General features: G+C 41.9%; 1 protein-coding gene across 12 annotated transcripts in view; it reads right to left on the reverse strand.

Moving 5' to 3' along the window:
• The window catches only part of DAAM1 (dishevelled associated activator of morphogenesis 1), a 182,812-nt gene that overhangs the window by 73,611 nt on the left and 85,843 nt on the right, over positions 1-23,358 (reverse strand). For 6 of the 12 annotated variants that reach the window (XM_086320442.1, XM_086320444.1, XM_086320443.1 and 3 more), the window contains exons 3-4: positions 15,938-16,082; positions 10,084-10,173 (exon numbers count right to left, since the gene is read on the reverse strand). In XM_086320442.1, coding sequence (XP_086176568.1) covers positions 10,084-10,173; positions 15,938-16,082 — 235 coding nt within the window. The remainder of the gene's footprint in view (positions 1-10,083; positions 10,174-15,937; positions 16,083-23,358) is intronic. The other 6 variants (XM_086320447.1, XM_086320450.1, XM_086320449.1 and 3 more) reach the window with 1 other exon arrangement.

The raw sequence follows: 23,358 nt of genomic DNA on the forward strand, positions 1-23,358 counted from the left end.
CCCTGGTAATTAAGTTTAAGACTTCTAACAGTAACAGCCATTGTGGAAAACAGCATGGAGGCTTCTCAAAACACTAAAAATAGAACTACCATATCAGCCAGCAACTCCATTCTTGGGGATATATCCAAAAGAACCAAGCACACTAATTCGAAAAGATACATGCGCCTCAATGCTCATGGCAACATTATTTATAATTTCTAAGATATGGAAACAACCCAAGTGTCCATCAACAGATGAACAGATAAAGAAGATGTGGTATACACACAACAGAATACTACTCATTCATAAAAAATAATGAAAATTTGCCATTTGCAACAACATGGATAGAACTTGCAGGGCATTACGCTAAAGTGAAATAAGTCAGACAGAGAAAGACAAATACTGTATGGTATCACTTACATGTGGAATCTAAAAAACACAACAAACTAGTAAATATAACAAAAAAGAAGCAAACTCACAGATACACAAAACAAACTAGTGATTACCAGTGGGGAGAGGGAAGGGATAGGGACCAGGCTGGGAGGAGATTTAGAGGTACAAACTACTATGTATGCAATAAATTACAAGGATACACTGTATGTCCCAGGGAATACAGCCAATATTTTATAATAACTATAAATGGAGTATAACCTTTGAGAATTCTGAATCACTACATTGTACACTTGTAACTTCTGCAGTATTACACATCAACTATACTTCAATAAAAAGACTCCTAATAGTAATGGTATCTGCTACTTTGTTGAAACATTCTTTTATTATTTCCTCAACACTGACATTTTGTTTTATTACCTTAGTTTCAGAAATCATACAGCTAGAACACACATTAGATTATAACGCTGCAACTTTGAACAAATTTTGCTGCTGAGCAGAGAACTTGTAAATCCAGTTCATTTAGACCTAATAAGTTACTCATTTGTGAATATTGACTCGTTTAATGGAACCTCTTGATGTTGTGTACTACTAAGGGACTTTCTTCCATTGCAAAAATAACAGTTGCAATGTTGTCATCTAAAAATATTCTTTAATTGTTTTATGTTGAAAACTGAAGATATTTACTAACCACTTGCCTTTCCTAGGCCACAAAGAAGGAAGCTTAATTCTATTTAACAACACAGCTTGACGCACATACATGCCCACTCTCCAGAGTTTAAGTAGTGTTCACAACTGCTTGCCAGGCAAGCCCAATGATGTGAGCATCTCCACTGGTTACCCAAGGTCAGCAGGGACTGAGTGCTGCAGTGGCATGTGGGTGAAAGTAAGAAGGAAGTGGAGTGGAATTTGACTTGCTTTTCACCTCCATCATCCAAGACATAAATTAAGGATGCTCCTGAAATCAGATTCAGGGTTCTACTCAGAAGTTAAGGGACAGCCCCACTGATCAGTAAGGCAAAAAATCCCTAGAACTTCTTAATTAAATGGGGACCCTCTTTAACAATTTCTGACACTCACAATAAAGACTTTCTTGGTCTCTTCCCTTATCTTCACAATGCACCCTCCTACCTTACTATCTGCACCTTGAAATGTCCTGTGAGAGACTAAGGGAGAGGTGCTGTTCTAAGAAACCCAGGTATCATTATTTATGAATATGAATCTGAATCCCTGGCTAGCATGAGTGTGAACGAACAGAAACTCAGTCCACACCATTATTTCAATTACTGTCACCATCACTGACATTATCAGTGATAACATTAACATCGCCACACCCCAAGTTCTCTGACAACTTCAAAATCGTATTTTCTCAATTTTCACAACAATTTTATGAATTTGACCTCATTGTATAGAGAAGAGAGAAATGAGCTGTTAAGAAATATGCCCCAAGTCACACAGCTAGCTAATAAGTGGGGTACCCTGCCTTCTCAGATTACCCTTTAGATGGACTTTAACTATGCAAAGTCTTTCTTACAGTTATTACTTGGCTTCTATTTATGATGGAAAAAAGAGAGTCAGTCACACTACGCTGAAGTTTAGAACAACTGTGAGGGACAAAATTTAGGAAACCTTCAGGCAGATCCATTAATGGAAAAACTGTTGGAGCCAATCCACCCCAAGGGAGGCGGGGAGTCCTCTCACTGGTAGTACCTCTAGACTGAAAACCAGAGAACTCTACAGAACTGGAGGGCTACACCCCAACAGAAGAATCCAGAAACTGTTCACTCACTTCCCCAAGTACCAAAGAAGAAAGATAGATATGCTTTGGTTCATTCTATGGTCAAGCTTGTTCTCCACTTCTTCACTGAGCTGAGTCAATGTTAATGACAACACAAACTATGCATTCAGGACCATCTGGACACCCCACAGCAGGAGTGGTAGCAGGCACAGCTGGAATGATAGAACTGGTAACGAGGAAAAACGGCACCCAAATGATATTATTAGACAAAGATTATAGGAAGAGGAGATAAGTAAATCCTCGTGAACCACCTGCCTTTGACAGGGATACAACTTTGGTTTAAGGGCTGCCAGAGACAGAGAATCCATGAATTTTGGACTCCGATTCTGAAAACTGGTGCTCATTTTGATAGCACTGGCTTTTGTAACAAAAAGAAAATAAAGACAGAAAATGGGGCATTGGCTATGAGATTATGCTACTTAGGGGAGAAAGGGCCATGAGAAACAGTTTCCCTTCAGCAGAAAGCTGAGGCCATCTCATCAGGACCAAAAATCACCATGCTTTCAGTCACTGCTAAAAGAGATAAATGGTATTGAAAAATTCTGGGTGATTTACAGATTCACCTTTGTTTTAATCCTCCCAAGGAAGAGTAAATAAAGGGCCCCTGAGCTAAAGAAAAAAAAAAAAAAAAGCCAGAGTTGTCTTGACAACACAAGCACTAGTTATATTTTAAATGATATTTATTTTTCCTCCTAATTTCAAAGAGAAATATGAAGTGGCTTTGCAATGTTCAAGTTGTCTGCTGCTGCTGCTAAGTCACTTCAGTCGTGTCTGACTCTGCACGACCCCATAGACAACAGCCCATCAGGCTCCCCTGTCCCTGGGATTCTCCAGGCAAGAACACTGGAGTGGGCTGCCATTTCTTTCTCCAATGCAGGAAAGTGAAAAGTGAGAGTGAAGTCGCTCAGTTGTGCTGGACTGAGCCAACTGCCTACAGGTTTCAGGGAGGGCAAGCCACAAGAGACTCTTATGGGGAAGATGTGCAGGGTGGCAGTGAAGCAGCAGCCATTTTGTAGTTTATAGGCACTGTCCTTTATCAGCTGGCTCACCTCATTGGTGGGAATCAGTAGGCAGGTATACAACTGCTCCACCTTCCCCGGATCCTCCTCCAGCCTCTCCTTGGCCAGGGATGTGTGTGTGTTTGTATGTGTGCGCACGTGCATGTGGGTGTTGAACTCCATGACTAATGGCTCAGGCTTCTGCAGGACACCCAGTCCAGGGTCAGCCAGTGGGACCTGCCTCATGAGTCAGTCTGTCCCTGTGGACTCCAGCCTGTCCTTGTTCCCCTCTCTTTACACTCACCCTCCCTCCCAATTGCCTGCTCAAGGACATAAAGCTCCAGCATTAGAAGCAAAGACAGCAGCTTTACAGGAAGTGCTTAGCTAGTTTCTGTGATTACATTAAGGGTTAATCTCTTTGCATGTGATTTCCCTCAGCATGTGTTTCCCTCAGCAGCCTTGCTTTTCTGACTGAAACCTGACAAACTATACTATACATGTTTTTTAAAAAGAGCAATTCTATTTTTACCATCAAAAAAACAAACAAACAAAAAAACCTTATCCCAAGGTAGGAGTGAGAATAATGACTATTGGTACATTTGGGAAATATTTGTATAAAGAAATAAATAAATCAAAATTAACCACCCACAATCCCACCAAACAACAGTTTCTGTCTACTTCTATAGATATAGAAAATTTCTTTTGCATATTTTTGATGGTACCAATTACAGTTTTATTTCTCTTGTTAAACCTTCATTTCATCCTGAGCAATTTCCCAGGTCTTCAAAATTTCTTTGAAAGCATGACTTTTCAGTGGCAGCAAGATACTGTTATGGTTTCATCCTATAATATAATCATCCCCCTCTAAGTTGTTGACCATCACTGGCTTTCAGAGACAACACTGCAAAGAACACCCCAGACATAGTTCTTGGTGTATCTTTCATCACTACCATGAGATCAACTCCTGGAAGATGCATGTTCCAGGCTCTGGATACATATTATCAAATTATTTTGGCCACCATCTTTAGATCTATCAGCATCTCATACTTAGGTCAATGTTCAAAACATTTATTAACAGTATAACCTGGGTATCAGTGAATTGGAACTAATAATACAATGTGGGAACAGAGTCCTGCTGTCCCCTACCTGTCTTGCCAGGAGTTAGCCCTCGAGTCCCTGAATCATGAAGGAAGACTGGCCCTTCCGGGGAAGGTCAGATTGTCAGGAGAGTTTTTATTGGGAGGGCTTGAGGCAGCTGCTCTTTACCAACTAGAACTGGCCATATTGTGACAGACACCACAGTTTCACTGCTATGGACACTGCGTGAATAGCCTGAGTTGGTGTTTTCACCTGACCTCTCTGGGTTGAATAAACCTCAGTTACTTCAATCTTCCCCTCAGTGTCTTCATTTTTCTAAAGTTTAAGCCTCTCCATTGATTTCCTAACAAGCTCTAGAAACTGTGTTTAGTAAAGATCAGATTACCCAACAGTCTAAACTTGACCTTTTAGGCACTGGCAGAATGGACAAAGAACAAAGTACAAGTGAAGAGGGAAACTGTACAGTGTGTGTGAACACAGCTCAGCTGTTGGAAAAGGAGCCCATTCCAGATGACGGGATGAAAGCATGACATCAGCTCCCTTGCTGGCATAGCCCTGGAAGTGGTCACGGTGATGAAGGACCTGTGTCTCCATCACACACGAACACCCAAGGCTTGGAGGCTCCTTCCTCTGTGCCCTAGAGTCTGCTTACCTTAGAATGGAGCTTACGGAAAGACCTGGCAGTTATTTGATTTCATCTGCTTCTACCTGGACCATCCACTCCAGCAAGGAAATCTGACTTGTTTAATCACCTTCAGCATCTAGCCTATATTCTGCCCCAGATACTCAGTACACATCAGGGTGATACACAAACCAACTAGCCCTTTGCCAACTGCACTGCTTCATTGGCTGAAACACCAGATCTGCAAAGCTTGTTGCTTCTTCACTGCTTCAGTCTGAGATTAAACACGCATCCTCACCTCCCACAGCCCGGGAATATGTAAACAAGGCAGGGAGTTTCAGAACCTAGTGATACCCACTCTCCTCCAGTTACTGTGCTTCCCTCAAGTATTCTCAGAGAAGCAGAGTCAGGAAAGACAGGCCAGTCTTATTTCTGATCATTTTTAAGTCTGCCACATTCTGTAACCTCTTAGCACTTAGGAGCACAAAGCCCAGCTGGAATCCATTATCAGGGTGAAAACTCAATGGTAGGAGACCAAACCAGGTATTTCTAAAGAAGTCCAGAAACAGTTACAGATACCTAGTTTTCCCTCTCTCCCAAATCTCCGACATCTAGCAAAGTGGGCACCTGAAAACCTAAGGCTCATTCTACTGAATATTCAAATAATTACGGTAAAGAAGGACCATGTTAGTCGCTCAGTTGTGTCCAACTTTGAGACCCCATGGACTGTAGCCCGTCAGGCTCCTCTGTCCATGGGATTCTCCAGGCAAGAATACTGGAGTGGGTTACCATTTCCTTCTCCAGAGAAGAGGAGACCTAACTTATCCCTCTTTGCTTTCCGTCAGGAGACTGGGAACAACCAGACCATTAACATATCAACATTCCACTTCCTTGCTGTACAGCTGATTTGTTTGACAGTCCTGTAGAATACTGATGGTTCCTTTGTCTTTAATTCCACTACTAGCATATGTTCCCTTAAATCCCTGTTTTCCACTTCCTCCTTGTGCTCTGAATGCATCTGAAAGATCCTTATGACCATTCACAATGCATTGCTTTTTTTGTGTATGTGGTAAAGGAGAATTCCTTCTTGTGGAGCAGACTGGGGAAGTGATCCAATAAGGATATGCAAACCAAATAAAGGAAGTGAATGAAAGGTACCAGGAGAATTCTCAGCCACTTTTCCTTGATGTCTTCTGAACATGCCTAGCACCAGATCAGCACTTCCAACAAAGCTGAAAGGCTCAACTGCAGCCAAGTTAGACAAGGTTCTTGAGTGATTTAATTAAACTAGAGTCAAACAAACTCAGCAACACAACAAAAACTCACCTTCTCCAAAGCAGACCTCAAAAGATACAGAAATGTAATATGGAGAATCCAGAGCCATTTACTTAAGCCTTGGCTTAGGGATCAGAAATGCATGGAGGAAACATTAGGTGCAGTCATCAAATTCTGATCTTAGCCTCAAATATCTGATGTTACTACAGCTCACAGCTTCTAATTCCATCCACTGACTTTGTGACTCTGAAGCTCATGGAGAGGGAAAAAGCATTTTCTGGACACTGTGAAGGACTGGTTAAGTGACACAACTACTGCAGCTGCTCCTGTGAAGAAGTGTGACTAAAGATTTCTGCCTGGGCTGGTAAGACTGCTGTTGCCATAATACAGTGTGTATACCATCTTAGTTTCTCCTCTCTGAAGACCTACTCCTTACTTTTCCCAGGGTTTAAAAATCATGTTAACAATAAGCAAATACAGCATGGCCAGATGCCTTTCGTGGTCAGATGGTTCATTGTTTAAAAAGCTTCAGTTTAAAATCCAAAAGATTGTTAACAGATGCAGTTTCTGGACGAAGACTGGGAAAAACCTCATTTAAACAAAAGAGCATGTTGTGATTGGAACTAAAAAGGGAATTACCTTTAAAGATAAGAACCACAAACATTTCCTATTTGAAAATACCCCCAGCTCCACCAACAGAGCCTTTCCTTGGACCTTTCGTAAAAGTTAAAAAAATTTGACAGTGGACTGCTGCATACGACAAACCACGGCTGACCAAACCACTCTAGTCATTTTTACAGATTTGTTTGGACTTTCAACAAGGCCGCAACATCCATCTCTTGCTCTCCCCCCGGATTACTTAATTAGGCAAAATTCCAATTAATTTCTTTCCAATTCTTTTAGCCCCAGGAACACTTTTGCAGCTTTCATTTTGGCTCTGGAAATGGGTTTTCAACCAGAGGACTCGGATAAAGCTGTTTGAGAAATGAACACAGAGCTTGATAAGCAGATAGCCACCGCTGGGACTCAAGTCTCTATTGGATGGAAAAGAGCCACTTGGCCGAGGAAGGCCAGGCCCCATCTTCAGTTCCCAGTGCCGTCTGTCTCCACAACTGCTGTGCACTTTTATGCAGAAAGCCTGCTTTTCCCCAGCTCTGTTTCTGTTGGCGCTCATGGACCCTTACTCTATGGCTTCACTATGTGTGAGAACATCTATGATGCTCTGAGTTCTAATCTTGAAAGATGGAAAGTCTGAAGGGGCCATGAGGGTGTAGCTTTCCCTTGGCCTGAGAAATGGATGTGGTCAGGCTTGCTGGTGACAAGTCTGATTTGAAAAGGCTATACCCAAGAGATGGTCCAAGGAAAACAGTCTGTTCTTGGTGGTAAGGATGGCCACCGTGGGCTCCTTTCTGAGAATGGGCAACCCATTTTGAAGGAGGCAAGGTTCTCTGAAGAGGGCCAAGCATCGGGCCCTTTTCTTTCAAAGGGTTTTGTGTTCTCTTATTGTGTTATTTCTCTATTTATTACAGGGTCCCAAAAGGTTAGTTGTAGACCCAAAGCACAGCATAGTTTTAACAGTCTGAGAAGCTCTAATCAATAAAATCCTCAGTCAAGCCATTTTAAAGTGAGGCAGATCTATAAACTCCCAGGATTCCCCAAAGAGTTAAGATGGCTTTTCCACTCAGTCACACTATTGCTAAGTCATAAAGGGAATCCAAGCTGCTGGAATGAGGCTAACCGGAAAACTGCTTTCCCAAAGATCTGCACAATTGGACCAGGTACTCGCAGGGATAACCCATCCGTCAGGAAATGGGATTCCGAGGCCAGCGGCCACATCTACATCCACTCGCCTACAAAAAGCCAACCCCACCACGCACATAGGAGACAAGGTCTGAAAGAGGATTTGATAGGCCAGGAAATTGAAAAATGAGCAGCAGCTGTGAGGCCGAGGTCATTTCTATCCTCCAGGGCTTGCCGTTTCTAATCTAAGGGGCAGTAGTTTCCATGATTAACTTTCAATTGCCGTCAAGGGTGTAATAAAATCTGGGAAAGAAGAAAACTTTCCCTTCGGTAAGCTGCTCCCATTCTCCTGCCCCTTCCTCTCCTCTAATGCATATTCTCAATCCCACTTCACGTTGTTTCCTAATTTTGAGAAAAAAATCTGCGCTCGTTTGAGCCAAAATAGACAATGTCCTCTGTGTACTCAGGCACTTAAGGATTTTTCTTTCTCAGTTGTAGGGGCCAGGTTTTGAAGGCAGCTGCCTGAAAAGTTCTCTTGTTTTCAAGACCATTCAACATTATTACTATCAGAACCCAGCACATTTTAATTTTCATTAAAAATTTTTTCCATTTAAAATCTCTTTCCTGAGCGATGACCCATCAGTTTGACAGAAGAGAGGTCTTCCCATTGGTAAGATGTTCACGGAGAGAAAGAAGAGGACACATTCATTCACAAACACATCTTACTGGTTACCACTGCATTAGGAACCCTTAATGCTTGACATGATCTAAGTGGCTCAGAAGTTATCTTCAGAGGCTACAGTTGGACACATCTCTCAGCAAAGACCCCTGGAACAAAATCCCACATGTAGTTTTATCAATTACAATAGCTCACATGGAAAATCAAATGTGCTTTAGTTTGTTTGAGAGGTAGGTATAAACCCAACAACTCAGTGGTTCATTCATCATACCTTCACTTCCAGGTATCAGATGCTGGTGTTACAAGGGTTATAAAGCCTGGCACGAGGGGAATACAGGAAGGTTCACTGCTGGAGAGACGCTCCCAGGACGGGGCATGCCAATTACAAAGGCAGCGTGGTACGGGGGTGGGAACCATGGGGGCAAACGGAGGTCCTCAAATGCATCCTAATCCACTAAGGAAAGGTTTCCCTGGCTCATACTGTGTCTTCTCAAGATACTGGATTGTTATAGCTTGTTCCAGTTTCTTTGCTTCCAGAGGTGAGTAATCCAGCACCCACTCTGGTTGGAGAGGTATCGTTTCCCTTAGGAACCAGCCCTGCCCTTTCTGCTTCCCTGTCCTGATGTAAGTCTCCCCCAGAACAGATAGGAAAGCGGCAAAAGCTGGCCATGAACACAAGTGGTTCCAAAAATGGGTGACAGAACAGTTGCAGAATGTGCCACCGTGTTTGAAAGATGGCAGGGTGAGCTTTACTGTGGGAGATACAGTCCACGGGTGGTGCCTAGTGCCACGGAGGCTAGGGAAGAGAGTTAAGTACTTTCTCTACCCCATGAATTCCTTTCTCTCCTCCTCCAAAGGTACCAGAATCCCCAGCTTTTACATGCGGATGACCACCCAGAATAAGACAGCATTCCTGGCAGGGGGGTGTGGCCATGTAGCTAACAGTGGGATGTGAAGGAACTCAGGTCTGGGACTCCCGATGTGGCCCTAAGAGCGGGGGTGGGGAGCTGCGCCTTCCCCATTTCCTCCAGCCCCAGTTTGGAACCTGAAATGGATGGACAGCCACTTCACACCACGAGGACAAGGCCACGTCTTAGAGATGGCCAAATGGAAAGTTGTTCGAAGGTAGTCCCAGAGAGCGGGGAAAACTGCAGCTGTGAAACCACAATGCTGGTCCTCACCTGCCTACATACAAACTTTCATGTAAAGGGTAAGTTTTGGAAAAACACGTCAACCTTCTGTAAGCTGATGTTATTTAGGGGTCTCATACACAAGGTTATGAATAATGGTGTGAGGTGAGGGGGTTACAATGAAGTGTTGATAAAATCAACATCCGAGGAGCCGGCCCTTTACCACATATAGTGCTAAGGCCACAACTGGGCACATTCAATCTGGTTTTTACATTATAAAGAACTGCCTGAAGTCTGGTGGTGAAATGGGAGTGCAAAGGGCATCAAAACAATAATAATTTTCCAGTTAACCATAATCATCATGAATATCTTACCTTTTTCTTGCTACAGTATATCTGCCATTTTTTCTCTGCTGGAAGTGCAAACATGGCTTCCCTGTGTTTGTCTGTGAGGTCAAGTTCATCCTGAGAAGACAAATAATAATAATTAGTTTACAAATTAACCGTTATTCCTATAAGGGAAGTTTTATCAGCATCACCAGAGTGAGAAAACAAAGCCAACACATATTCAAATGAACTTAGGAAAGACCAAGAAGCTGCTAAGTGCCAGTGTCTGTTACCAGCATTAAGAAAGCAGGTCCCTGGCCTTGGGCTGGGCACCCAGTGCAGCCCTACACTTACCGAAGGGTGGGGAAAGCTGGCTGGGCACGGACAGAGTTGTCCTGGGCCAATGTGTACTGCTACAGAGGGTCCATTGAACATTAAAGGTCTTTAAAGCTCCAGAGTTTGGAAGGATTTACTCATTTTTACAGATGAAGGACTGGTAAGGATGGCCCTACAAACACTGACAACTGGGATGGGCCCTGAGGGACATGATGAGACGAGCGGAAGAAGAAAACCACGGGTTGGGATGTGGTAATGAATTAGAGTATCTAGGGGACACTGACCAGCTTAGCTGAAGCACTGGTTTATGCAAAGAACCATCAGATAAAAGCTTTGGGAGGTAAGGAGTGACTCTGTGGACAATCTTCAAGGCCAGATTAAGGAGTTTATTTTCTTGACCAAGAAGAGCCAGTGAAGGTTCTGAGAAAGGGAGTGACATCTGTATCACCAATATTTATTCAGTACTTCAAATGTCAAGCACTGTGCAGTCATTTTCTCGTTTAGCTCTCATAATAACCCTGAGTTCCACTCATGATCACACCCACCTTGTATTAATAATACTTGTTGTAATACAGCTGGGGGAAGTTTTGGCAGAAGGTTGGGTAAGCAACCTGCTCAAAGACCATATATGCCTGGTAAATGATGGGGCTTAGAGTTTAAGCCTAGAGCTGTCTGACTCCTGAGCCCAGACTCTCAGTCTCTCAGATCAGTGTCTGGAAACATTAATTTTATAGTGGTGTGCAGCTTAGATTGAACACTGAGGGAAGGCAATTTATGAACATCTATAACTAATGAACAACAATGAGATAATGACTATAAAGTGCATAGGGAACAGTTCTTGGCATTTAATAACTCATTCCATGGTCAACATTATTATTGGTATTGAGCACCTGGTACAATTTTATTCCTATAGGGAAGTTGAATCTAGTTAAGAGCGGGAGATTGATGGGTGTGAGACATATTAAATTACTATAAATTAAGGCACAATAATAAGGTTCAGCTAACTGAGGCATATAATGCAGCTCTACCACTCGTGGGGCTCCCATCTTACAGTTCTGCCTCTGCTGGATCATCAAGTGCTATCATTACTTCCTTGAGAAAAAGCTCACATGTTCCCTTTGTTTTGTTTCCAGTGAAGCCACCCAAACTTATGCCCTAATCACCTCTGCCTTGGCTCTGGCACCAGCCTCCCCCAGTTCCTTCTCACCCTTCCGATCCTTGCTACATCATGACCACTGATGCGTTAGCCAGTGGTCCTCAGACTTGAGTGAGCAATGGAATCACCTGGAAGGTTCCTTACATCACTGATTGCCCAGTGTTGAGGACTGAGAAAGTGGGAGGAAGTACAAAATGTCATTAGTTCCACACTGCCTGCAAAATTAATTATACATCCCTCAGCCAGTCTTTTGAAGTCTTCCATTTATAACCCCAACTTAATTGCCAGGCTTATTTCTCGTTATCCCTTTTGCCCTGATCTTGTTAACCCCTGCACCTCCAGGGCCTAGACACACAAGGTCTGATACATGCCGGCTGCCTGGGAAAATTCTCATTAAGCCTCTGTTTCCCCATCTCCAGGATGGGCCTGTCATTTCAGGGCTCTGTGAGGATTTGCAACATCAACTCAGGTAGTAACGCCTGGCACAGGGAGGGGCAAATGTACTGTGGTTAGTTCTCTCATCTTTAAAAAAGATGCTATTTTCTTTTAGGAGCAAGGTAAGCGGTTAAGTCACTAAAACACACACTCAGACACTAACCACTAGAAACTAGTTAAGAATTTCAACAATGTAAAACCAAGGAAGGAATAAAAAATATTTACAGAAAATTCCATTATAAGGGAACATGTTAAAAATGTTAAAATTTTGTTATGCAACTGTTATATACATATGTGAAATAATTATTTTTTCCCCTTTCTTCCTTTTTTAATTTCCTGTAAGTTATACCTATTCTCATCTACTGATGAATAGGGGGATATGGCGACATAAAGCACTTCCCAACAATTAGGGTTTTCTTGGGGTGGGATTGTGGAGTCAGGTCAGTTATTCAAATAGCTCAATAATATGGTGCTTAGTTTGGGGAAAAGGGTTGTAATTTGTGAGAGAAAAGTGAAAGTGAAACTCGCTCAGTCATGTCTGACTCTTTGAGACTCCATACAATCCATGGAATTCAGCAGGCCAGAATACAAGAGTGGGTAGCCATTCCCTTCTCCAGGGGAATCTTCCCAAACCAGGGATTGAACCCAGGTCTCCCACATTGGAGGTGGATTCTTTACCAGCTGAGCCACAACAGAAACTCAAGAATACTGGGGTGGGTAACCTATCCCTTTTCCAGGGGATCTGCCTGACCTAGTAATCAGATTGGGATATCCTACATTGCAGGTGGATTCTTTACCAGCTGAGCTACATGGGAAGCCCTGATTTGTGAGAGAACAGTGCTATTAATATTGTATCCTTTACTACACTGCATTACTGTTTTTCCTATCTGAGCAGAGGTGTGAAGAAACATGTGAATCCTAAAAACCTCGAAATTCACAGCAAAAAGTATTAATATTACTATATTTTGCTGTTAGAGTTAGAAAACTTCTGCTGAGACACAAATGACCAATTTTGAATTGAGAAGACATGGTTGAATTAGAACTTCAGAGCAGATGGCTTCATGCAAGGAGAGAATTTCCATAAAATAATTAAAAATTGCTATAGGCCCTCTAGGCTTCCCAGGTGACTCACCGGGTAAAGAATTTGCCTGCCAGTGCAGGAGATGCAGGTTTGATCCCTGGGTCGGGTGGATCCCCTAGAGGAGGAAAGGGCAACCCACTCGGGTATTCTTGCCTGGGAAATCCCATGGACAGAGGAGCCTGGCGGGCTACAGTCCATGGGGTCACACAGAGTAAGACACAACTGAGCATGCACACACACAGGCCCTCTGGATGTAATGTAGGATTACAGTAAGACTACAGGAAGGAATACATGGATAGTGGTAATGGTAACAGCTAACAATTCGGACACGACTGAGCGACTTCACTTTCACTTTTCACTTTCGTGCATTGGAGAAGGAAATGGCAACCCACTCCAGTGTTCTTGCCTGGAGAATCCCAAGGACGGGGAAGCCTGGTGGGCTGCCGTCTACGGGGTCGCACAGAGTCGGACACGACTGAAGTGACTTAGCACAGCATAGCATAACAATTACTGAGCACTTTCTGTGTGCTTAGTAGCAATGTTTTTATGGATTAATTTAGTTTATCCTCACAATAATCCTATAAAGTGGGTAGTAGTATCCCACTTTCCAGGAAACTGAATCAGACAGATTCAATAGCCTGTTCAAGGTAACACAGCTAGTAAATGGTGGAGGAGGAACTTGAGGTTAGACTGTCTGGTTCCAGATCCCATGTCCTTAACCACTAGCCTGTTCATTCTGTTGATCATTCAACAGGTGGGGAGAACCATGACACTGACGTCAGTAGGAAAAACGCACCCTTGAGCTGCACTGGCGGCCCACTGGGCCTGCTGAGTGTCTATTTACACAAAGAGGGAGACTTTATTGTCAGATACCCCTGAGTTCCAGGTCTGGCTGTTATGGATTACGTAAAATTCAAGCATCCACTAAATTTAGGCATTTTAGGTGCAGGGAATAGAAAGGTATCACAGAGCTCATATGCTTGAAGGGGCAGAATAGAAATCAAAGAATCACAGGATCCCAGGGACGAGCACACAGAGTTGAGCTGCCAGAGCCCATTTGCTACGGGGAGTCATGGGGCAGGGAAGGCTGTGATTGAGGTGAGACCTGAGAAATGAATAAAAATTAAATAGGTCAAAAGCATCACAGACAGTAAACAGCAGCCTTGCAGGCAGGCCACTGTGAACGTTGGTCTTTATCATAGGAGCAATCAGAGGTCAATGGCAAATCTGAGCGAGGAGGGGTGACATAGATTAAATAATAATTGGGAGTGCCTAGGCACAATGCCCAGAGTGTAATGAGACCCCCACCCCTCCATTCCAAAAGTTTCTTTGCTCTGACTCACTCTGGTTTAATAATATGGCTTGAAACAAGCCTGCAAGATTGGAAGAGACTATCACACAGCCTTAGAGATCAATCAACACCTACTCCATGTCCTACCCATTCCAGGACCATGGCCAGACATTACAAAGGACGCAAAGATGAATAACAGACCCCAATCGCATGGAATTTAGATTCCAGTTAGGAAGACAAGATGATAGAAGGCTTCAACAATTCCTCTTCTTCTCAGGATAAAGTCCAAATTCCTTAGCTGGTAGGTAGGGCCCTTCATGATACGGCCTTTGCTGACTTGCCCCACCTCACCTCCCCCTCCTCCTCCCCCAGCAGCCAACTTTCAGCACTTGGGATCACAAGTTGCCCGTTTCTGAAACCTTTTTCCAAACAGCCCTTCCCACCATGTCTAAGAATGAGTCCCATTTATCTAAGCTTTGGGGGTTTCCCTGATAGCTCAGTTGGTAAAGAATCTGCCCCTGGCTAGATTCCTGGGTCGGAAGATCCTCTGGAGAAGGGAAAGGCTACCCTATAGTATTCTTGAGCTTCCCTTGTGGCTCAGCTGGTAAAGAATCCGCCTGCAATGCGGGAGACCTGGGTTCGATCCCTGGATTGGGAAGATCCCCTTAGAGAAGGGAAAGGTTATCCACTTCAGTATTCTGGCTTTTACAAGGTATCTAAGCTTTTACAAGGGATCAGTTGTCCCCCAGGCAGCCTACCTGACTTACCTTGGGGGGTGGGGGTACCCCTCTCTGCTCTCCTACTAACCTTTTGGCATTAATCACATTGCCGCAGTTATCACACTTGCATTAATCACAATCACATTGGCATGTCTGACTCCCTTCCTAGACTCATCTCCAGACAGCAGGAATGAAATTTGTTCTGTTTATCTTTGCATTAGTTGCCAGGACCCAAAACAATATCTGATATATAGTTGGACTGAAGAAAAAAACTAAGGTGAGGGCAGGTGGGTATCTGAAAAGGAGGGAGAGGGGTTATTATGGGACATAGCAAAGATCAATGCATTTCAATAATTCAAACCCATCCTCCCTTCCTTTTTTTTTTTTTTTTTGCAGTAAGATGGTGGCACTAATGGTAAAGAACTTGCCTGCCAGTGCAGGAGACATAAGAGATTTTAGCCTGGTGGGCTACAGTCCATAGGGTTGCAAAGAGTCGGAAGCGACTTAGCACCCATGTACGCAGAGTAAACAATTTTCGTGTTTTGGCAAAGGTATACATTGAAGTTTTTTGCACTTTAACCTTCAGAAACTGGTTGTACCATTTTACTCTCCCACCAGCAACATATAGCAGTTTGGGTTACTCCACGTCCTCACAAACATTTGGTACTATATCTTTAAAATTTTAGTCATCCTAGGGCTTTCCATGGAGAAGGCAATGGCAACCCACACCAGTACTCTTGCCTGGAAAATCCCATGGATGGAGGAGCCTGGTGGGCTGCAGTCCATGGGGTCGCTAAGAGTCAGACACGACTGAGCGACTTCACTTTCACTTTTCACTTTCATGCATTGGAGAAGGAAATGGCAACCCACTCCAGTGTTCTTGCCTGGAGAATCCCAGGGACGGCGGAGCCTGGTGGGCTGCTGTCTATGGGGTTGCATAGAGTCGGAGACGACTGAAGTGCCTTAGCAGCAGCAGCAGCAGCAGCAGCAGCAGGGCTTTCCAGGTGCTGCAAGTGGTAAAGAACCTGCCTGCAAACCCAGGAGACATAAGAGATGCAGGTTAGATTCCTGAGTCAGGAAGATCCCCTGAAGAAGGGAATGGTTACTCACTCCAGTATTCTTGCCTGGAGAATCCCATGGACAGAGGAGCCTGGTGGGCTATAGTCCTCGGGGTCACATAGAGTCAGATACCACTGAAGTGACAGCACAACTTATGTGAAGTGGTACCTCAATGCAGTTGTAATTTGCATTTTCCTGATGACACCTGATGCTGAGTATGCCTTTTGACAAGTTCACATGACATTCACACATATTCTTTTTTGATATATTTATTCAAATCTTTTGCCCACTTATGAGTTGCCTGTCTTATTGTTGCAAAACATGTCCTTTGGCAGAGGTATGTACTGCTAGTATTTTGCCTCACCTGTGCCTTTTCATTTTGTTAAGTCTATTTTGATCACTAAGTGTTTTTTATGCAATACAACTTCATAATATTTTTTCTTTTATTAAAGTTAGTGCTTTTTATTTTCTGTAAGAAATCTTTGCAAGCTGCAGATAAAACAAAACAAAACTCTATGGTTTCTTATGGAAGCTGCAACCCACTCCAGTACTCTTGCCTAGAAAATCCCGTGGACGGAGAAGCCTGGTGCAGGCTACTGTCCATGGGGTCACAAAGAGTCAGACACGACTGAACGATTTCACTTCACTTCAGCTTTAGCTTTACCTCCTATGTCTGAATCGATACTCTATTTCACAGACACTACTCCTGGGGTCGTTCTTTGGTTACAAAAGGGATGGACTGATTTGGCTACTTTCTTTTTCAGCTACCTGCACTCATTTAGATACACTGCTAGGCAAGCTGGGGAATGAAAGCACAATTGACGAAAGGAGGAAAAAGAACAGAGTATAAGCTAATTTGAAATCATCTCATACATTAGTTTCTTCAAAATTACTTCAAAGTAATATTATAAGAGATTTTTCATTTTGATAATTCAAATACTCAAAGAGGCAACCATGGAAAACAAAACAATTAGGATCACAGCATCTCATATAGTATCTCTTTACATGAATTTTTAAAGAAAAAAAAGTCAACCTATAGAAGTAGAAAGGAGATCAGTGGTTGCTTGGGGCTAGAGGCAGGAACAGAGATTAACTGCAAATGGACCCAAGAGGAGATATGGTGATGAAATTATTCTAGAGCTGGATTGTGGTAATGACTGCAAAACTATATAAATTTACTAAAATGCATTGAACTGTATACTTACAAGGGGTCAATTCTATAGCATGTAAGTTATATCTCAATAAAGTTCTTAAAAAACAAAAATCAAGCCTGGGTGATGGAGCCCCAGGAAAACAAAAAATTTCAGAATAGAGAAAACAGGGCCGTGTGTACATAGTAAGGAAAGATCATTCTGGTTGAACAGTTAACTAAAACAAGGAATCTATTTAGAAAAGAAACATTGGGGGAAAATGTATGAAGAGGTAGGAAAGGGAAAAAGTGAACCTCTTTAAGTGGTTCAATCTGAGAAATGTTACAACTTAAATGCAGTTTCTGTTTGAAACCATGATCACTTCCATGAAATATTCTTGTCCTTCCCTTGAAAATTATGTAGGCTCCAGTAGTATGCATTCCATTTAGACCAAGAGTTGGGCAATGTTTCCCCCAATGTCCCTTAAGATTAAATTAGGTGATAGGTTAATATAACAATTTAAGTTCTGAAGAAACTTTTCAGTGTTTTTTGTTTCTCCTGAGTAGTGATCTAGAGAAGAGTACTGGCCTTCTGTGGGTTAATAGTCAAGTTTTTCACTTGTTCAATTGCTAAGTCCTATCCAACTATTTGCGACCCCACGGACTACAGCACTCCATGTAGGCTTCCCCTCCTTCACTATCTCCCGGAGTTTGCTCAAACTCAAGTCCATCGAGTCAGTGATGCCATCCAACCCTCTCATCCTTTGTCGCCCCCCCCCCCTTTTCATTTCCTCTTCCCCTCAATCTTTTTCACTAAGATTAACAAACAAATGTATTTAGCACAACCCCAAGAAACATCCCGGTTGCTTCTAGATCACCTTCTAACCTCTCACCTTACTCTCCCCACCCCCAATTTTTGCAATCTGGCTATGTCAGATATTGTTTTGAGGGCTGGCAATTAATCCAAAGATAAATAGAATAAATTTAGTTCCTGTTACTATACCTTAGACTGAGATGGCCTAGCTCCTTTCATTGGCCAAAGAATTTTTTTTTTTCCATATTACTCCTTCTTGGATAGGGCTTTAAAAGTTAAAGGAAAATGATTTAGTGAATGGTAAAGAAAGAAACATCTGCACCAAGCATCATTTTTCTCCACAGAAAGTGCAAGTTTCTTAAAAATGGAAACCAACAAAGGCTTTTCTTCTGTGGGAAGATACCAATTATGTTTTTCATATCTTTATAAAACACTTATTTCCTATATTTTTATTAGCTGGGAGAAAACATAATACTTAGACATTTTTTTTTATTAAGAAGAAAAGAATGCTGAAGGAGGTCCAGCTGTGGGAACTAAAGTTCTGGCTTCATCTCTCACAAAGCATGTTATAAACCCCACTTGGAAAGATTCTGCACAAAGAAACCCCACCAGTTCTACATTCTAGAGTAAGCAAGCAACTCTATAGAAAAATCTATATAAATCAGAAAACAATTGGCATAGTGCAAATAAATCTAAGGAAATGGATTGATTCACTAGATAAAGCAAAGGAAGGAATTTTGAAATAATATACAATAAGGGTTTTGAATGAGTTGAAAAGCTCTTTTCAGAGATGTGAGTGAGGCTAAAATATGGAATTATTTATAACACCTTCAATGCTATATTTAAAGGACTTATTTTTTGAACATCTACCAAGTCAACAGATTTCAGTGAGCCAACAACAAGTGAGTTTTCAGCTAACAGAAATCTCTAATGAAGGAATTCAGGATTCCTATTTCTGATGAGTTAAGCTAACTCTGTATCACAGAGAAGTAGGAAGACACGTGTTGAATGCTCGGGGAAACAGAGATTAAAAACACGGAGAGAGGGAGAGCTAAGACAGACAGGTCCTTGGGGTTACCCTGCCAATCAACCCACTGCTTTGTGTATGTTTCTGTTTTGGGGTTGTTTGGCTTTGGTTTTTAAATGGTCCTTGACAAGGTAATCATCCATTTGACTCAATGCACAGAGCTCACAGTATTTTTTAACACTATATTATTCACACAAGGGTAACTTTTCTTCTTCATATTAAAAACACCAGGTATTTACCCATAGCAAACAGGCCCAAGTTACCCATCCTGATCCCACCCACCAAAAGTCTCCCACATGTCCAGCAGGCAGCAACCCCCCCGGTTCACCTCACACAAACCCAACAGCAGCGGTGCCTTCTCTGGATTTAGCCCTCTCCCTCATCCACCCTCATCTCCCACGTCTAACCTCATCTCTCACCCCACAACTCAACACTACCACATACAAGACAAACCCTCTTGGAGGGACAAATGGCCAGGCCTTAAGTCACATGACACAGTGATAAGTACCACATAAAGCGGAAAGGGCCAGACAAAGTGGACAGAGGACTGAAGGGTGGCACTTTCACAGCAGCAAAATTAGACTTTTATAAATGTATGGAGAAAATGTACCTTTCAGCTGCAGTAATTCATTAAATTTATGAACATCCATCCTTCCCACAGCAAATAGCCACCACATCCACGAGTCATGAAATGCCATCACAGCTCTTAAAATTTAACCACCATGACCTTGAGAACAGTATTTTATTTTCTTAGGGATGGTTGGAAACCTGAAAGTTAGATAAGCCCTTTGTTGGTTTAAATAGAGGAGCGTTCAGTGAATTATTACCTGTCCCTAACCAGTCAAGACAGACATAAATGGAAAACAACAGGGAGTGTTAAGTCCCCAAAGAGATGTGTACACACAGAGAATAAACCTTAAAGGTTTTCAGCCTGTGAGATTTCTGCCAACGTTCTTCGTCATTACAGAAAATACCACAATATGACTCACCACCACCTACACAATAATGTTCTCTGTGTCTGACAGATGTGTTTTCATTCGACATATAAAAATAACAACTGAGAAACCCCACAAGCAAAGGCTAATAGAAATAATTTTTAGTTTCTTACAACCCACGGTTAATTGTTTTACACTATTTCCTTTCCTACTCTGAATAGCAGGCAATGCAAACTGTATCCAGTTTGCTAGACAAAAGTCTGCTGTGAAACCTGTAGGCTTCTTATTTGGCTTCTTTGTGTTATTTCAAGTAGAAACTTCATTATTAGTCTGCATCACCAGCAGTTTTCCAATAATCTAAAGGAAATCACCTTATTCTAAATATATGCTGAAATCAACTCCCAAGAGCAATCCAGCCACGCAAATGTCCAATTTTTATATTTATAATCTAGTACAACTTCTGTTGACAAGGCTTAATTGAGAGGATTTCTAAGCAGTGTTTTCCTGATTGAATGGAGGGACTTTGTCTCCTGAGACACCAAGTCAGCTTCTAGAGTAAGAGGTAAGAAAGGTCCTGTGGGCAAGTGTGAAGCCAAGTTACACACGCGTCCCTCTTCAGTGACACCAGCACTGCTCTCCCCCAGGCCTCTCCTGACCTGCTTAGACTTGCTAAGCAGCTCAGCTGGCACTTCTAAGTTTTAGCTGGGTCAAAAGATATCTAGCACAATGAGTCTCCTCCCACACTGCAGCTATTTACTTATTCTACCATGTAATATAGGGTGGAGAGACTGCCAAGGACGGAAAATATTTCTTAGACAAGAATGCTGAAGCTCCAATACTTTGGCCACCTGATGCGAAGAACTGACTCACTGGAAAAGACCCTAATGCTGGGAAAGATTGAAGGCAGGAGGAGAAGGGGATGACAGAGGATGAGATGCTTGGATGGCATCACCGACTCAATGGACATGAGTTTGAGCAAACTCAGGGAGATACTGAAGGACAGGGAAACCTGGAGTGCTGCAGTTCATGGGGTCATAAAGAGTCGGACACGACTGAATAACAACACCCTCAGCCTTTTAACCTGCTACACTTCAGTGCTCCCATCCAAATGAAGAAGAGTAGAGAGACTGACAAAAGGTGGACATGGACGCAGGAAGAGTACAGGAACCAGCCCAAACCTATCACAACTACTTCAAGAATAATTCAGAATAGGAATCCAACTGTTGGATGATTCAGCCATCATTAATTCATGCATGCACACATACATTTATTCAAATCTTCCTGAGCATATCATGTATAAACCTTCAGTAGTGAGTTATTCATCCAGGCCACAAGCATTTACTGACCATGGACTCGGGACCAGGCACTGCTCGAGGCCCTGGGGATCTTGAGTGAAAATGCCAGATTCAATGCCTGTGCCCTTCTGCTCTCTGACGTTGTAGAGGTGCATGCTCACAGGGATTTAACATGAGTGTCCATAGGTGAATAAACTAAATTGATTGTTTAAAAGATGGCAAAGGACTTGCTTTTTTCTTCTATACCCAAGAAATGTCCATCTTTCCTGAAAACAACGCAAGTATACATTCTAAATAACCTTCATTTGGTTCAGTTTAGTTCTTAAATATTACATTGTATAATGAAATAAACAGCTAGCAGCTGTAGGATGTTTCCAGTGGATTTAGTTAACATTAGACAAGAGGTGGAAAATTCCAACTTTTTTAGGAATTTGGTTTTCTAAAATATATATTTTATATATATATATATATATATATATATTTTTTTTTTTTTTTCTTCCTCCCTTCATCCATGAGCCAGAAAATCGTAACTAAAAGATGTAACTGGTACTGAGCTCCTACAACACAAATCAAGAAACACTTTGAAATTCCAGAGGAACTGCATCTGGAAAAGCGGGGGACTTCAAGCCTAGCAGATAAAAAGAGTTGAGGACAGTTTAGAATTGCAATTCATGATCCATATATTGGGCATTCACCTCCCGCAGGGTGTGTGACATATGTTTTATGAGAGCAAATGGTATTTAAACGACTCCCAGTGTATCAATATATATCCTTGAGTACATTTATTTGTACAAACTACCAGATTGTTCTAGCCATTACTGAAACACATTTTCAAAATTACACTTGAAAGCTTACCTAAACCATACCACTTATGGAGATCAAATTATCCTCCCTGTCTTTAAAACCTATACTGGTCTGGATGGGGACATGTAAAGAGTTGGCAAGTAGCACAGTTTGCTGACTGTGTAATTCACACATGGCAGCCTGAGGATTAAGTTAAATAATCAGATTTTAAATTGAAGCCAAAAGCTAAGTAGATACATACCTCTCAACATCTCTTTAAGACTCAGGGTAATGAAAATCATCAAGGCCAAGGGGACTCATAACCATTTTCTCAATAACATTATTAGTTCAGAGATGGTTTTGCAGAATTTGTATTAAAATAAAGTTTTCATGATTTTTTCCTCCATCTCTCCCTGAGCCCCCATCCGCATTTCAGTCCCTGCTCTAAATTAAGAAGCACCCAGAAATAAATGGATTGATAACAAAATACCTAACATGGAGTAAAAAATGTAAATTTAACAACTTGAATAAAAGGACATTTGGAATGGTCTTGATGAGATAAAATATACATTTAGGACTAGAAGGAATAAAATGGTTTATGGTTTTATCTTAAGCCTTTCTGTATTTGTTTAGTGAATCAGAAGACAAGACGAAAACTTTGAAGACCATCTTGACCATCTCACTATCTCTAAGCAGACAGGACCTCAAAGAAATGTATACTGTCCATTGAAATGAAGATCTACTGCCAATCCTACTAGATTTCTGGATGTATTGCAAAGTTCAATTCAAAAGCACAGCATATATAAGCAAGCAAAACCCCCTATATCAACATCCCCTATATCACAAACCATCAGTTCTTCTCAGGCCCTAAATAATTTGTTTATAAAGTTCTAGATTTAGAATCATTTTTTGCTCATCTTTAAATTGACTATATACTGGCAATAGTTCACATCTATCCCACAGCAATTTTAGCACTGAACCCATTTAAGCCCATATTTACATTCCCACTTCCTTTTGTGATATACTGCACATTCTCATACTGTTCCAACATTTCTTTATGAACTCATCAAGTTAATTTCTTCAAAAATACCACAGTATCAAGGGAATATCTACTCTATTTTTTTTCTTCTCTGTCAATTAACCATGTCCTTTACATGAACAGAATTTTCTCTTTTGAGTTTTATAAGTTTGTCAATTGAAAAGAATTTTTAAACTCATGGCAATTGAACAATTTTGATATCAATTCCTTCATTAGATTTTTGG

This window comes from Bos grunniens, chromosome 10, assembly GCF_055505025.1.
Source record: "Bos grunniens cultivar Pamir isolate PY7600 chromosome 10, Bosgru_T2T1.0, whole genome shotgun sequence".
Lineage (NCBI taxonomy): Eukaryota > Metazoa > Chordata > Mammalia > Artiodactyla > Bovidae > Bos > Bos grunniens.